The sequence below is a fragment of the Pholcus phalangioides genome, unplaced genomic scaffold (genome assembly GCF_987345545.1).
Source record: "Pholcus phalangioides strain wild (caught in Gottingen) unplaced genomic scaffold, Ppha-v1.0 ptg000014l_1, whole genome shotgun sequence".
NCBI classification, from domain to species: Eukaryota; Metazoa; Arthropoda; class Arachnida; order Araneae; family Pholcidae; genus Pholcus; species Pholcus phalangioides.
In genome coordinates this window covers 19,952,557-19,969,776 of record NW_028301607.1, presented here as the reverse complement: position 1 = coordinate 19,969,776, position 17,220 = coordinate 19,952,557, and the positions used below count along the sequence as shown (strand labels likewise).

Here is a 17,220-nt window from a genome sequence, read left to right as displayed (position 1 = left end):
CACTATTGCTAATGCCATTACTGTCATCACTAGAACCATGGCAGCTCGGGTTGGATTGACCTTTTGCCACAATGTGCATTCCAGGACACAACTATTTTTACAGAGCCAACTGAAGAGATTATAAAAGACATTGCCACATTAGCGAAACAGGTGGGTGGAGAAGGTTTCTCAATGATATGGATATAGAAGAGAAGTCAAACAGCTAATTAATAGCAATTCAGTGGCATTGACTGAGGAGGAATTAATGCAGCTGATTGCTCATGAAACAAGCGGTACCAGACAAAGGAGATCAAAATAAAAAAGTGGAAGACAAGTTCACCATAAGTAACATAGCAGAAGAGCTTCACAAGTTCAAATCAGAAATAGATTATTTTCATGATATAGATCCCTCTATGGTACGTTTTTCAAACGTAGGAAAATTGGTTGAAGAAGTCTTGTCAACATACTCTAACATACTTGATGATATGAAGAAGAAATGTCAAACTTAAATCACAATGTTCTTTCAGAAAACATCAACAATCAACCGCTGCACCCTCTTTTACATTCCCTTATACTTTTGCGTCACCCTGCTCTTCTCATGATGTTCAATAAACAAAATAAAGAAAAAAAAACTATGGTTTCTTGTATTTTTCCCACCCCAGAATGTAACCCCCACGAATACGGGAGGGGGGAAGGAAACGATAATTTAGAGTGATTGGATGGTTTAGAATTATGTATGCGCGTGACAGTGTGCACTCTTTTGGTCGGAAATTTTTAAATTTGGTCAGGAAGAGTCATGGAGATCGAGCAGATTTTGCTGGGAATGCTGTATAACTATGTTCCAAATTTTAAAAAGAAAACATAATTTGATGATATAGGTGTCAGGAAAATGCCTCTATTGCTTCCTCTGTTATCACGTTGTTATTACATTTCACTTTTTTGCAAAATAGTCCACTTTTTTTTTAAAGCATGGAAGAGTGCTCCGTGATTTTATTCCTGCTTGAATGAAGCGTTCACAACTCTTGGCTGTTGATACAGCAGGAGATGCAGTTACAAGTCATAGGCACCATTCAACTGCTTGTATGTGACACAGAAAATTCGGTATAGATGGAAAAGCAGGTTCAGATAATTTTTGTGGGTCCATTTCCTGCTTTTTATAATAGGTGGTTTAGTCTTTCGCACTTGATCCCATGCAATTAGTTCTGAATAGTGCTTAACAGAAAAGTTTATTTTCAGAACATGGAATGTACAGATTTCTGCTTCTGATAATCCTTCATTTCTAATTTTCAAAATTCTCTTGATTCCCGGTTCTTTGTAAATGAGATTTTCAGACCAGCTTCAGTACTGGTAGATGGAAATGCTAACTTCAACAGTAAACTGTTTTGGCTCATATAGATCACTTTCCTCAGAATCGTTGGATATAGACGAGTTTTCAGTGGTTGATGAACTAGTTTCCGCTGTTTCTTCTTAAGATGACTTCAAATTTGATATCATTTTCCTTTGTTCATTGTTTTTCAATTTCTTCATTGTTAGGACATCTACTCGACCAATGGCCATCTTGTGTATACTTCTTTGATCTTATAAGAAATATCACTCTAAATTTGGGACCTTTCTCAACTTGTCACTCTTAGTCTTTAAAATCACATTTGCATGCTGCAATGTCGAACAATTTCCATGCTTTGCACTAAAGAGATATGAAGTTCAACTTGAAAGTTTGAGAATCTTTCCTTGCTTTCATATTTTTCTGAAGATTCTTGTATTTACAGTAAAAGTCTTTGAAACTTTTGCATATACATTGGTGAGAAACTGTAGGAATTGAAGCAGTTTTCCAAATATTTTCTATCTTTGGCACGAGTTAGTTTCAAGAATGTCTGCAATAGCTGGATCTTTTCTTGATTATTGTGCCTTCATACTGTGTTGAGTCAGCAAATAACAAAGCTTAACATCGCCATAGATGGGCAAGACCTGAGAATCCCACTCTATAGGATTTCCTAAAATGTCACAAGAATAAAACCTTCTGGTCATCATTTTGACTGCTACACACTCTCTCAGTTACGGGGTAAGATTGCAGATGAATACTGAAAACAAGGGAAAAATATTGAGGTCACTGAACAAATCACGTGTTCAGGGGAATGGGAAAGCATCCTCATGTCACGTGTGGAATTCTGTCATGTTACAGAATTCCACTCGTGCTTAAAACTTTAGGAGCGGTGAGGAACCTCAAGAAGTTTTTTGGGGAAAAAATTATTAATGGAATTTCTTTAGATAAAGGCATATTTTAAATTCTATTACATTCATAATTTTGAAAGAAAAAATTTCGTTCCACCCTAATGTGTAATGCAATTTTTATTCATGAATTTGCTAAAAGATAGAACATCAGAATGTAGCCAAATGTTGGAAAGTGTGAGAAGAATGGGAAATTATGGCTTCTATATATAACTTTAAATAACTAAGATAATTTATATGAAAAAAAATATTCAGGCCACTTTTATGAGACCTTTTATAAAAAGCACTCGTACCATTTAAAGATATACATCAGAGTGTACCCCAAGAATATAAAATGTGGTAAGAATGAAAAAAATTTTTGCTAAAAATGAACCAATATGATATTTTTCAAGGAAAAATATATATTTAGGACACTTGTATTTGATTTTTGGAAAAAAAACTGAACTGATTTTTTTTAAAAACTACTTTAAACCCAACAACACTACCATAGACGTCTTCAAATGTTCAAAACGAAAAGCAACTAGTTTTTCAATTATAACTTTTCTCACAGTTTTGCACTGTTTTTCAATCTGCTACAAGGATATTGAGCACAGTGAGTCAAACTTATTTAAAAATAATAAAAACTTTAATAGACAAAAAATAAAAGGCAACAGACTCACAGCTCCTCAAGACGTGACTATCTTGTTGCATGCAGACACTGACGAAAACATACGACAACAACGTACACTGACACAGAGCAGATGACAATGTCACAAATATATCATCTGCAATGAAACGCATACTCTCAACAGACAAGGTGGATAGTTTTCTCTATTACAACTTCTTTTTCCTCTGTTAATGTTCCATGTAGGCTTATAGATATCTCAACTTCATGTTATATTTTCATGTATAGTTATGAGGTGGAGGTGTTGGAAAATATACAAGGGTTCTGAACAACGTGATAAAAACATTGTAAATACTCTGGTTGTTACTGTAATGTGCAAAACCTTGCCAGCTCAAAATTTGAAACTCAAATTCAATTTTATTCAAGTTAACAGTAAATTTCCACTATAATACAATTGATTAACTCTGGGGTGCTGTAACTGTGTACTGCAGCATCCTGGTGTGCTGGACCTGACAAAGTTTTTTTCGAAGAGATTCTTTGTTAAACTGCTCTAGGGAGCCACAGAGAAGTGTTGATTAAGGGAAGGGATGCCGTGGGTGGAAAAAGTTTGAGAACTAATCTTCATTTAAGTATTCATAGTTCATTTTTTCAGTCATCAATTAAATTGGGTTAAGTCTCAGAAAACAATTTTTAATGAAAAAATTTAGATGTTTAAAAAGTTACAGAAACTATACACTATCTACCAATAAGTATTTGGACACCTATGCAAATAACGATATCTGCGGTCCTGAGATACGTCATGCCCTCCGCCGGTATATATCGTGCAGGAAACAACATCGGCATTAGTCGCATGCAAGATGCCGCGCAGTTCGGAGCTCTCTGATTTCGAGAAAGGTATAATTATCGGGTAGTATTGTTACAATATATAATCCGGGAGTATTGTTTCAATGAATACCATCCGTAAGGAGGCACATCTGATTGGTTTTCATGGTCGTGCTGCTGCCCATAAGCCTTTGATCGCAAAGTCCAACCGCGTTCCTCGGTTAATGTGGTGCAAAGCACATCGAAATTGGACCGTAGATCAGTGGAAACGGGTTCTTTGGAGCGACGAATCAAGGTTCACCCTCTACCGTTCGGATGGCAGGGTCTGGGTCTGGCATCTGCCTGGAGAACGTTTCCTGCCAGAATGCATTGTGCCAACAGTCAAGTTCAGCGGAGGTGGAATTATGGTCTGGGGGTGTTTCTCCTGGTATGGACTGGGACCCTTGGTCCCCATTCATGGTAAGCTCAACACCGATGCCTACTGCACTATTTTGGATGACAATGTGCTTCCTACGTTGTGGCAGTTTTACGGGGTGGACCCCTGTTACTTCCAGGATGACAATTCCAGCTGTCATACTGCGAGGTTAACCAAGGCTTGGTATGGTGCCAATGGAGTTCATCGAATGGACTGGCCTGCCCAGAGCCCAGACCTGAACCCTATCGAGAACCTCTGGGACGAATTGGATCGCCGAATTAAGGGGTGCCCTACCCATCCAAAATCGGTGAAGGAACTGACATGTCTTCTCCAAGCCGAGTGGAAGAAAATACCACTAGCCGTCACACAAGGACTTGTGGAAAGTATGCCCCGGAGGGTTCACGCTGTAATTGCCTCTCGTGGAGGCTCTACCGACTATTGATTTTGAATAAAGTTAGTTTTTCTTTTCTATCACAGGTGTCCAAATACTTATTGGTAGATAGTGTATGTATCAAATTTTAATACATTAAAATAGCAAGTATGAAGTGATATACAGTTGATTCCAGTTTTAACTAATACCGTTATATCGAAAATCTTGTTTTAACGAAAACTTTTCTAATCCCTAGATAAGTTTAGATAGGAACAATGTAAAAATTTGGAATTCCTTTATAACAAAATTTTGTTATTATGAAATTATTCTCCGGTCTCTTGGAATTCATAATAACTGGATTCGACTGTAGTCAGGCATCAGAAGAGAGATTTTAGATACTTGATGATTGAGGTATGGAGCCTGGTTGGGAACAGGGTTGGGAGGTGATACAATCTTGAAATAAAGGATATAAAACGTAATAATGTATAAAAGAATCACATCTGGACAGACAGCATCACATTAATGTAACTTCTTTTTTTTTCACAGGGCCAATTGGAATCGCTGCTGCAGCAGCTATTGCAACAGCAAAAAAAAGAAAACGCCCTCATTCTTTTGAGACTAACCCATCAATACGAAAAAGACAGCAGACTAGGTTGTTGAGGTATTTACAGGCTTCCTTATGAAATAGAATTAATTTTCTATATGTTTGTGTGTCTCTGGGTATGGGTTTCCTATACAAATCTACAATTTCAGACACATGTATGCCGAATTCTACATATATACAAAACAGGACCTGGAAGAGTAAATAATCCTTTGCTTAATAATAATCACAAAACTAGAACAATGAAAAAGGTAAATATACTGAAAAATATTAAATTCCTGATAATTTTGACACTTTATAGGTTCCATCTTCTAAGGGTAAGTATAAAACCCACTATCTATGCTGACTGGGGATTCCACTTATGTTGCATACCCAAATGTTAACTTCTGGTTGCTCAGCGGAGAAAGGTGTCTATTCAAGTCAAAAACTGTGGTCAGAATAAAGCTGAGCTCCTCCGTGGAAGTCTAATGCAACATTTTGATTGGTTGCTTGTGAAATGGAGCTATTATTTATTGGAGACTTGAGAAAGAACATTCAAAAGCATTGAATTTTATTGATTAATATATACTATGTACGAATGACCATCTGAGGTGACTAATATATTGTATATGGGTCATTCCCAAAAAAGTGTACATTCCACATTTTTGAAATGCAAAATTCAGAATTGAATTTTCAAAATAAAATTGATATCAAATTATTATAGCCACAATGACTTAAGTTCAATATTTTATAAATATTTTTCTTTTTTTTTCATATCTGAAAATCATGGATTTTGTCCTTATTTCTGCTCTTTTTATCTCTTAAAATAATGAAATCAGCTTATTTCTTACACATATGCTAAAAAAAGCAGTTCAAATTTTTTTTTCCTTTTTTTTGTCATTTCGATGGTTTTTCATGTTTTTTTCGAAATAGCACATGGAAAAGTTTTTTACACATATATTTAGCTACTTAGAATCAAAACTTTTTTTTCTGACAAACAATGGGTTGGTAATTTATAATTTAGCATCTTAGTATGAAGTGTTCCTAAATTTTTCTGCCTGTGAACTGCAAAAATGCTTCCTGTAACAGAGTAGACACCATAGAAACAGAACACACAGAAAGTTTAACTGAGAGAAAGGTATATCAAATATTTTATAGGTCATGCAAATACTTTTATTTTCTCAAAAATTATATGCAAAATGTGATGGGTGACACATAAACTCCTCTTATAATCTCTGAAAAACATCCACCCCATGACATAGCTGCCAAATCCCCTGAATTTAAGCTTCATCGCTTGACCTCCCGAAGAGTTCTTAAATCTCCTGAATTTTTACGAAAATCACAAAAATCCCTAATTGTCCCTTAAAATTCCCTACTTCATTAAAAAAAATCCCTGTTTATGAAAACAATCCCTAAGGAATTTCTTGTGGGGCATGAAGCCTCTTTTTTTTCCCTTTCGAAATGACGTCACACGTCGTAAATGGGAAAATTCTCTTTTTAAGGAAGTTTTACAAACCCTCTGATGGTAACAAGAAAGTTGTTTGTCTTAACGTGCAGGGAAATGGCTTAGCAGCCAATAGTCCTGGATAATAATTGAAGATTATAGTCATGCGCATGTGGTCAAAATTTCTTTTGTTGACGTTACGTACGTGCGATATAACAAAACATGAATACTGATAAGCAAAAACATATTTAATCAATTTTAAAGATACTTATTCCGATGAATTTCCTTTCATCGAACGTTCCAGAAAAGGGCCGACTTTTCCTTTTTGTACAAGTTGTGTTACGGACATAAACATCGGTCATGGAAAGACTGCCATCATCACTCGTGAAATGAAAAAGAAAACATCAAGCAAGTGTCACAAAAAGTCAGTGTTCTTCAAAAATTGACGGTGTTTTCCTTCATCTTCCGATGATTTTGGGGTCATTCGCTTAGAATGTTTGTTCACAGCGTTTCTGATTGAACACAATATTTATTTTCATATCATTGAAGTTTTGACCTCCAATTTCACTTGTTTTTTGCGTAGGAATTTTATTCCCAAGGGTTTAACTTCCATGTGTGTAAAATCCCTATTTTAATTTGACTTCAGTTTTTGAGTAGGTATTTTATTCCCTACACTTTAACTTTTATATTTGGAAAATCCCTATTTTATTGGAAAAAAATCCCTATTGCGTTTATTAGGGAGTGGTTTTAGCATAAAATACGGGTTTGCGCGAAAATCTCCTGAATTTTCATTTTCAAAAGTTGGCAGCTGTGCCATGACCAAATTCTAAAAACACGCACCCCATATGTATTGTTCTATACGTGCGTCTCTCAGTTAAAACCTTGACTTAACAATATGGTATAAGGCTTCAGAGCACAAGAAGAAGAAAAGCCCCAGGAGACGGGAGATTGCAAAAACAAAAGTGGACATTCGAAAATAAACAGAGAGGGAGAAGGGTGTGTGAAAGTGATCCAGTAGGATTGTCGTCTCATGTTTACATTATTATTCCAATTTTTTTGTTAATAAATTTCTGTTTATGTATGTCATGATGAGTGCTCACTATTCGAAGAACATAAGGTCACTACATTGGCGCAGCTGGTAGGCTAGTGAGCAATAGTTTGGACAATATTTAATGGTAAAACTTTCGTCGTGAGAAGGTGACGTGAAAAGTGGAGGACTTTTGTCGTGAGGAGACGATATGAAGAGCACTTAGAGAGTGTTGGAAGAATGAAGGGGAAAAGTGCAGTGAGTTTTTTTTTTCATAAGAAAATTTGCTGGTTTTCTTTTCTTTGAGGGAATCATGGCTTTCTTAGCCAGAGGCAAAAAGGAGGACTTACAGCAAGTCGCTGTGGAAATGGGACTTGAAAATGTTATGCAGATGAAACTATTTCAACTCAAATCCGCAATAATGGAGGCAGAATGCTATGACAAAGAGTTCATCGAACAGTTTTTGAACACCGTAATTGAGGAGAGAAAACAGATAGAAGCTAGTGAGGAGAGAAAACGGATGGAAGCTAGTGAGGACAGAGAAATGGAATTCGAACTCAGAAAAATGCAATTAGAAAATGAAAAAATTCGCATCTGTGCAGCAGGTGAATCCCTGATTAACTCAATCGCAAGGCCAAGGCTAGAGCTACAGAACATTTTGCAAAAGTTCTATCCGACAAGAAACAAGATCAGCCTCTACCTAGTGCTGTTTGAAAAGCAAGCAAAAAGAGCCGAAATAAAAAGGGAACTTTGGGTTTCATATCTGATTGGACTATTACCTTATGATGTGGCGCAAGTCATTGCGAGAGAAAATGAAGAGACAACAGATGACTATGACCAAGTCGAATCAATTTTGCTTAAGAGATATAAGCTTACTCCCGAGAGGTTTAGACAGATGTTCACGAAGCACAGTAAACGATCGGAAGCAACGTGGTGTGATTTTGCTTATGAACTCAGAAACTTCTTCACTGAATGGATCCGAGGCCTGGAGATTACCACGGTTGAAGAACTGTCTGATTTGATTATTACGGATCACATAAAATAGAAGGTATCGTCAAAGATTTGAGATTATTTTATTGACGAGTGGTCTCAATTCAAGCGATCCGACATCCTTGCTAGTAAATTGGATGACTATGAGAACGTCAGGGCAGACATCGGCAAGAGTTCGAAGGATTTATCCGAAGAAGTAAAGCCATCATTACAGCGACAACACTTCAACTATGGAGAGGGACGAGAAATATCGACAAGAACAGCATGTGAACCACCAACTCGGAAATATCGTACCAATAAGGACTGAAACAAGACTGAAAACACGAATATCAGAAAAACCCCAAAGGAGTGTTACATCTGTGGACTGAACCAATTTGCTCGAGATTGTGACCGAAGATATAAGGCTAACACAAAAGAGAAATTGGAAGATAATGTGTTAATCGCAGAAATTTGATGGGAATTATTTAATTCCAGTGAATCGAGTCTGGATTTGAACCCTTTACGTTATGCTGATATTTGCGTAGATGATAGAAAAATCAGTGAACTGATTTTTAGCTTAGAAGCTTAGTGGATTCTGGTTGTCAAATTCCAGTGATGCATTCTGACTGTATACAGGAACCAATAACTAAGAAAGGGAAAATCATCTTAGCAAGTGCATTTGGTGAAAGAATTGAAGCATCTCTTGTGAATATCTGTGCTTCGTTGGAAATAGGAAATAACAAGATTTTTGTAAACCTGTTGAAATTCTCGCTGCAATAACAGATAATATTTGGGAACAATGCATTATTCCACCAAACGTACATGGGCTACTTTACGAGGCCGCAGACACCGAAGAAGGATGATTGTCCTTCCCCACTAAAAGGGAAAAGCACAAGCCTCCTGCGACAGAGCAAAGTTAGGAGAGCGCGAGTGTGAATATTGAAAAGGAGGACAAGATTTTATCTCTTCCTGAGGACAAATACAAAAGGCAGACTGAGCTGGTGGATGACCTGACTGAGCATTTCAACACTAAAATCTGCGAATTCAAACGCAAGAAGGTTGGAGAAACTCACCATCTCAATACAACATATAGCCGAAGAAAATTGGAGTGCACCCTACAAATGGAACTGGATCTAAGAAGGATTGTAGTGGGAGCTTGTGACTATGACGAAATGGCATACTTGTGGACATCTTGGAGAGACGTGACTGGTAAACCCGTCAGGAAACACGTCTGGGAATTCAAGAAGCTCAGCAACAAACCCTGAAGCTTAATGACTTTGAAGACACCATATCCATGTGGCGGGATAGCTGCGAGTGTGACATACTCAAAGATGCCATATCTAGGCTGTGGAATCAGATGAAGCTGCCGTACAAGCAACTCCACGCTTATGTCCAGTGCAAGCCCAGATACTGTTATGGTAGCGACAAGATTCAAGAACGCGGACCCGTTCCGGCTCATATTTTAGGGGACATGTGGGCCCAGCAATGGGATAGCATTATGGACCACTTTAAGCAATTTACCGAGAAGTCATCGGTGGACGTCGTTCCGGCATCAAAAGCGAAAAGTATGACGGTGCTGGAAGTGAAAATGGCTGAAGAGATTTCACTTCTCTAAGATTGAAGCTGATGATGAAGGTCTTCTGGAAGATGTCTATATTCGACAGATCCAAATGCAAGAAGATGGTTTGCCACGCGTCTGTACACGAATTGTCCAATGGATTGGACTTCTGGATCAAAATTTTCACAGACAGAACCAAGGATGATTTCATCACTATTCACCATGAGATGGGATACATTCAGTGTTTCATGCAGTACGTGCATCTGCCACACATTTTCCGGGGCAGAACGAATCCTGGTTTCCATGAGACTGCCGGGGACATCCTCGTCCTGCTGTTGATAAAGGGCTTCGACATAAAACACGAGGGTGGAATTGCATTGATGTCCGACGTGTTGCGGTCGTTTCTGAGCGTCAATGTGAGCGGCCTGATTCATGCCAATCGGTCTGATGAGTTGGCGTCCGAGAAGTTCTGTGAGTCTACCATAGGTTGCAGAGACGCGGTGTAGCGATGGTTGTTACTTCCCGGATTCTTTAACATTCCCCCCCCCCCAGTAACCATTGAGTGGATGACAACAATGAAATAGACAATATTTTGATTAAACTATAAACTATTAATGTAACGATTTATCAACAATTATCACAGGTAGGCCTTTTTCTCAATATTACAATGAAACTATAAAAGGGATCGGTCTCACCATCATGTCCAGGTTTTCACGTGTTAGTTCACATCGTCCAATAAACACTCCCAGGTGTCTACCTCACAGCCAACGACTCCCCGGCACCAGCTTCAGACGGGTTTGGTGTCTTCAAACACACGTTGAGAACACGGGTCAGCCGCTGCGCATGGAACTGGAAGCGAACGTCCATGGGTAGCCGGTCTGGCCATTAACCAATCCACTGGATCACGGCGACGTTGAAACCTCAGATGAAGTCAAGCGATGAGACGGACGAGGTGCCCAAGGCACACTTCTATAATTTTAGTTCATTGTATTTGTGAGACGATCTAGCTCACACCTCAATAGGGCGTGACACCTTAGTGATTAAGACAAGTCGGAAGTAGTAGAATCAGTCGTAAGTCGTAGTGAAGCTGGTTTTTATATAGCAGCATTCCAATAATGCTCTACGATGGAACCAATCACAAGATTGAAGATGATAGATGACGTGGAGATCATTGAGGTGATGACGACCAGGGCGTCTAAAAAGTTGGATGCTGGACTGTTGCTGAGATACTTCGAGCCTCTCTGTTAGAATTCTTCAAAGAACAGAACAAACAAAAGAATTCAGTTTGTGTTTATAGGTAAACTCAATCTTGTGTGGGGTGTGTAGTGTTCTGTATGCGCGTCTCTCAGTTAAAACCCTGACTTAACAATGTGGTATAATGCTTTAGAGCACAAGAAGAAGAAAAGCCCCACAGAAAAAGGAGAAGGGTGATTGCAAATACAGAAGTGGACATTCGAAAATAAACAGAGAGGGAGAAGGGTGTGTGAAAGCGATTGAGTAGGATAGTCGTCTCATGTTTACATTATTATTCTAATTTTTTTGTTAATAAATTTCTGTTTATGTATGTCATGATGAGTGCTCACTATTCGAAGAACATAAGGTCACTACAAACTACCTCATAGTTTGAATTTTAGTTTGGTAAAATTATTAAAATCTGTTCAAAATGGACACTGGACTTGGTCAGCTGTATACAGGCCTAGAAGTGAAAATTTGAAAAAAAAAAGTAGGGAAAAATAGGAACACCACCGACAAAAAATAGGAGGGAAAAAATGTAATTCTCAAATTATCGTGGCATTTAAAAATGTTGTGTCATTGAGATTCACACCTTAAACATTTCAATTATAGTATTATCTATTGATATTTCAAGAAACTCAAGTTCTCTCTCTAACGAATTAAAGAAAAATCAGAATGTGGGATCAAAAACAATGCAAATGGCAAACTGAACAGAAATTAATCAAACTTCTACTGTTTGTCCACTTGATGATCTTGATCCATTCCCCCCCCCCCCCGTGCTTTTCGAAGAAAAAGAAATTGTCTAGGTGTCATAGAAATGTAAGGCATGCATGCTTAACCCATTGCCTACGGGCCGAATGTGGTCCCAGAGTCATTTGTTGTGGCCCACATTTTCAAACCTAATTTTGTAGAAATGAACTAAGCGATACACTTCCAGATCGTTCAAGAGACCCTGCGGTGCAGTTTCAAGTCATTCAAGTGGCATCACATTTACAGATCACCACAGCACAGTTCCAGATTACTCAAGTTACCCAAGCTGCTGTTCCACTTCCCTTAATTGAGCTGTGGCACATTCCTAGATCACTCGAGTGACCTGCGACACTGTTCACCAACACTTAAGTGACTCACGGCAGAGTTCTTGACCACTCCCCCCAAGTGACCCAAAGTACATTTACATGTCATTCAAGTGTCCCACGGCACATTCCCTGATCATTAAATATTTCGCAGTATATTTAGAGATCACTCAATCTTTTAAAGATAACTCAATAACCTGTGCGACAGTTCCACATTCTTTGAGTGTGCTGAGGCACATTCCTAGATCATTTAGGTGACCCGCAGAAAATTTACTGATCACTGCAGCACAGTTCCAGAGTACTCAACTGACCCAGGTCAGCTTAAGTGACCAGCGACACATTCAAAATCAATGATATGCCCCACACTCTACTCAAAGTTGAACACCCTTGATGTAACACTTCCTGCAGTTACATTACATCCGAAGGATACAATGATTTGAATGGCCCGCATATGCTCATGAATGCTCTTTAAAAAAAATAAATAAAGATAGACATCGAGGTCGTCAATAGCATACTCATGAAACTAGTATGCCTTAAACATGCTAACCCATGACCCTCGGAGTCATCTCATGTGACCCAGGACGAATAACAAAACCACACAAGTGGCAAATGAAGGATCGTCAAATCATTTCAGTGGGACACATTTCCAGATTACTTCAGTGGCTTGTGGCACATTGGGCAATAATGACCTTGCCTCCCCCAGACTTCCAAGTCAATCTCCGCCTATGCTTGAGCGACCTGCAGCAAACTCCCAGTTCCTTTAAGTGGCATGTAGTTCAGTTGCAGATTACTGTAAGTGACTGGAGGCACATTTACAGATCATTTGAGTGGCACGCTTCAAGATCACTTGAGTGGTTCGCAGCACACAGATCACTTAATGGTCTGCAATACATTAATACTTTAAGCGGCTCAATGCATTTTTTAGAGATTATTTTAGTGGCGCTCTTGACACTTTTCCAGGCCACTCAAGTGATCCGCTGCGCACTTTCAGATCATCTCCAAGTGACTCGCAGCACATTTCCAGATGACTCAAACGGCTCGCGGCACACTTTCAGGCCACCTGAATGACTCGCTGTACATTTCAACTTAACTCAACCTTTTGAAGAGTGGGGGGCTATTTCATTGATTTGAAAACGTGTTGCGGGCCACTTACTTAAGTGATCTAGAACAGCGCCGCAGGTTATAAGTGTGATCTGGGAATGCGCCGCGAGCCACTTGAGTGATACCTGTAAGCCATGTAACGTATCGGGATCCGATCCCTCTACATTAATGGTGATCTTGGTCGTTATGTGGGAAATTCCTTATTTTAGACCCCAGGGACCTCTCAGTTAACGGAAACCACCCGAGGATCCGCTGGTAAACCGGTAAGGGCCAGAATATTCGTTTAGTTCGGCAGTCGACGGGCGGGGTCTTTCGGCTGCCGAACGAGAACGGGCCAGAGGTCGGGCTACTGATGTCCCACATAAATTAATTTCCCTCATGACGACGATGTCGCTATTTTCGTGGAGGAGTCTGGTCCAGAGTATGTATAGTTTGGGCGAGGCTTAAGGATTTGCCCGGTTAAATATTTTTATTTTTATTAAAAAACCTCCCGGGGGAGTTGTTACAAGTCTCGTTGTACGGAAAATATAGTGTTGTTTTACATATAGTACACTTGTTTTCGGCAGAGGGGCTGCAGACCTCCGTCGGAACATTTCATTTCTTATTGTCTTGTTGGTATTGTTTACATAATCGGGAGAGTCTGATCAGCTCTCCGGATTGTGTTATGTTGCCAGATTCCAATGTAATAATTCAATTGTAATGTTTATAATATAGTGACGCATGAATATGTAAATCTGATATTTTTGTTGAGGCGAAAAGGCCTTGCGAGGACATGTGGTCCCAAATTTCTTGTGAAATAGGAGTATAAATTCCTCCCTCTTTGTCTCTCACATTGCGTTCATCCTTTGTTTGTTCTTTTCAACTGAAGCCCTCTAGTAGGACGGTTCACCGTCTTGTTACTGTATCCATTGGCCTTAGGCTGGGAAACTAAGCTGATAATTAGTTAAAATGCAATAGTTTACAGTGTTTGAATTGGTTTCCCGGCAGGTCCGGAATCGAAAACACTAATTAATCTTCACAGTCAAATTCTTCATTGCTGATCAAAGTGGTCCGGCCCTCAACCGACAGGCCCCCCTGGAGCTGATCAAGGTGGTCCGGCCCTCAACCGAGAGGCCTCCTGGTACTAATCGAAATGATCTGGCCCTCAACCGAGAGCCCCCTGGAGCTGATCAAGGTGGTCCGGCCCTCAACTGAGAGGCCCCCTGGAGCTGATCAAGGTGATCCGGCCCTCAACGGAGAGGCCTCCTGGTGCTAATCGAAACGATCCGGCTCTCAACCGAGAGACCTTCACTGATACTTGCGGGGAAAAGCTACGCCGAAGTGACTAACAACATCGGATGTCCTATCAGCAAAAAAGTTTGACTGTTGATGATCATCAATTGGTGCTCCAGTACCTTTCTGTTAATGTTAAATAGAGGGCTCCATGTTATACTAATCTATTGTTAAAATTGACTAACTTTATATTGAATTTAATAAATAATATTTCATGCGAAAATTTATTTGCAATCATTTTCCACTTGTCGTTTGCCACCTTGTTACTGGATATTTCGAACCGGGCAAGCGACTCCCATAAGGGACGGTGCAGCCATATAGGTAACCCTTGACCCGCGGTAAATACTTCCCCTGTGAGGACCAAATGTGGCCCTGGGGGGTCCTGTTGTGGCCTGTCCCTCTCAAACCTAATTTTGTAAAAATGAACCAAGCGGCACATTCACAGATCGCTTTAGTGACTCGTGGCATAATTCCAGACATTTAAGCGATCCGTGGCACATTTAGAGATCCTTGAGTAAAAGGGGAAGTTTTAAAGCATTGGTGCGGCCACCAGTGCGGTTCAACATCACTCAAGTTATCCGCGGCACATTCCCAGATTAATTGAGTGATCCGCGGCCTAATCACGGATCATTTGTATGGCACAGGTCCAGAGCACTTAAGCGGCTCGCTGCACATTTTCAGATCATTTAGATACGCTAAGTATTTAGAAATCACTAAAGTGGCTCTGCAGGGGACTCAATAGGGAGAATGCTAGTTCAGGTGCCCACAAACAAGGGAACAGTTTTACTCGTTTTTGGCGCACGAGTGTAAGATAGCATTAAGAATATTTCATATTTTTCTAAAGGGTGGTTGATGACATAAGCGTATCCAAATCGGAACCCCCACCGATGCTGACGTAATACATGAATGACTCCGAACATAAAGGCACCCGAAAGTTATTTTCTGAAGGTTAAAAAAAAACTGGGTTCAGCTAGAGCAGTGGTTCCCCACGTGGGCATTAATGCCCCCTGGGGGGCGATGGAATGTTCCAAGGGGCGGTAGAAGCTATGGGTATAGCATAGGATTCTATGGGTTAGATTGTGTTGGGGGGGGGGGGAGACGCTGAAAGAAAGAAATTTCTGAAGAAGGGGGCGATGGGACAAAAAAGGTTGGGAAACTATGAGCTAGAGGCTTAATCGGCTCGTCTCTCCCCACCCTCTCCTGTAAAACCAGACGAGCTCTATCTTGTTAAGCCAGGTTTTTTTTAGAAGCAAGTTTTCTGTGCCGCGAGCAACGTGATTCGCCCAGCAAAACACGCCGTCCACTCACCAATAAGAAAAGCACTACGACTGTTTTCCTACAGAGCGCAATACGGTTCACGACAGCGCTTTACGTCGGGCGTGTTTGGCGGATTGCTTCTGAAGGAGTTAAATGCGTCGTGTGCAGCGCGTTTCACCGATCTTCTCTTTCTCTTCCCTTCAAACCGGAGCATGCAGCCGATAGAGTAGCTGATGCCAGGATCATATAAAATATAGCCGTCCTGAGCTGATGCGCCATAATTGCAAAAAACAAATGCGTAGCGTGATTATGCAACACATTTCTGCCAAAGCGAAATGATCCAGTTTGGTTCGCGCGGCGCAAAAAAGCCTACTTCTAGGGGAAACTCGGCTTTTGGGATCAACCCTTGTTACGGGATCCCGGGAGAGAGAAACCTATACTTAAAAACCTAACCTTTCTTTTTCTCTCATGGAATATCTCTTGTGTGTGGACGGAACCTGCCTCCTCCCCACTTTTTTTTTTGCCTTCTTAAAAAAAAAAAAAAAAGCGGGGACTTTACGGCAACCAATCTCCAAAACGGATTCGCTTTCCCCACTGGACTTCAGTTTTTAGCACTTTGACGGCCCTTTGGGCAGGGCCATCATTTCGTCTGTATTGTGACCTTTCACGAACGAATGCGGGGTTATTTCGAGTGCCCCTGTCCCTCCATACCAGAACACGTCGGGTGTCACACTCCAGACTGAATCGGGACTCGTCTGTAAACAGCACTTGGCTCCAATCATGTTGCTCCCAATCTCGATGTTCAGCAGCCCATCTTCTTCGGGCCGCACGGTGGCGTGGGGTCAACGGAATGCAGACCATTGGCCTACGTGCATAGAGCCCTCCCTCATGAAGCCGATTACGTACTGTTTGGCTGGACACCCTTCGTCCTGTTGCCAAGAGCAACCGTCTTTGCAGCTGCGTAGCATTCTCTGTTCTGTTCCGACGGGCTGTTAACCGTACATACCGGTCATCAGTTGCTGTAGTGGCGCGTGGCCGACCTTGCCCTGTTCAACGTCTAACATTTCCTGTTTCTTGGAATCGATTCCACAGCTTTGCAACAACACTTCTGGCGACTCCAACAGCGTCCGCGACACTACGTTGTGTTTGCCCGGATTCCAGTCTGCCTATAACACGCCATGCCATGGATTCTGGTAAATCACGTTGTTGAGACATCCTCAAGTCACCTTGTCTCAAAAAAAAATACTGCGCAATCGAATTTCACAGTTACGGCAGTAAAACAGACGTTTC

General features: G+C 40.4%; 1 protein-coding gene across 8 annotated transcripts in view; it reads left to right on the top strand.

Moving 5' to 3' along the window:
- LOC149078238 (DNA-binding protein P3A2-like) overlaps nt 1-17,220 on the top strand; it is a 247,483-nt gene that overhangs the window by 81,369 nt on the left and 148,894 nt on the right. For all 8 annotated transcript variants that reach the window (XM_089241841.1, XM_089241842.1, XM_089241846.1 and 5 more), the window contains one exon: nt 4,963-5,077. In XM_089241841.1, coding sequence (XP_089097967.1) covers nt 4,963-5,077 — 115 coding nt within the window. The remainder of the gene's footprint in view (nt 1-4,962; nt 5,078-17,220) is intronic.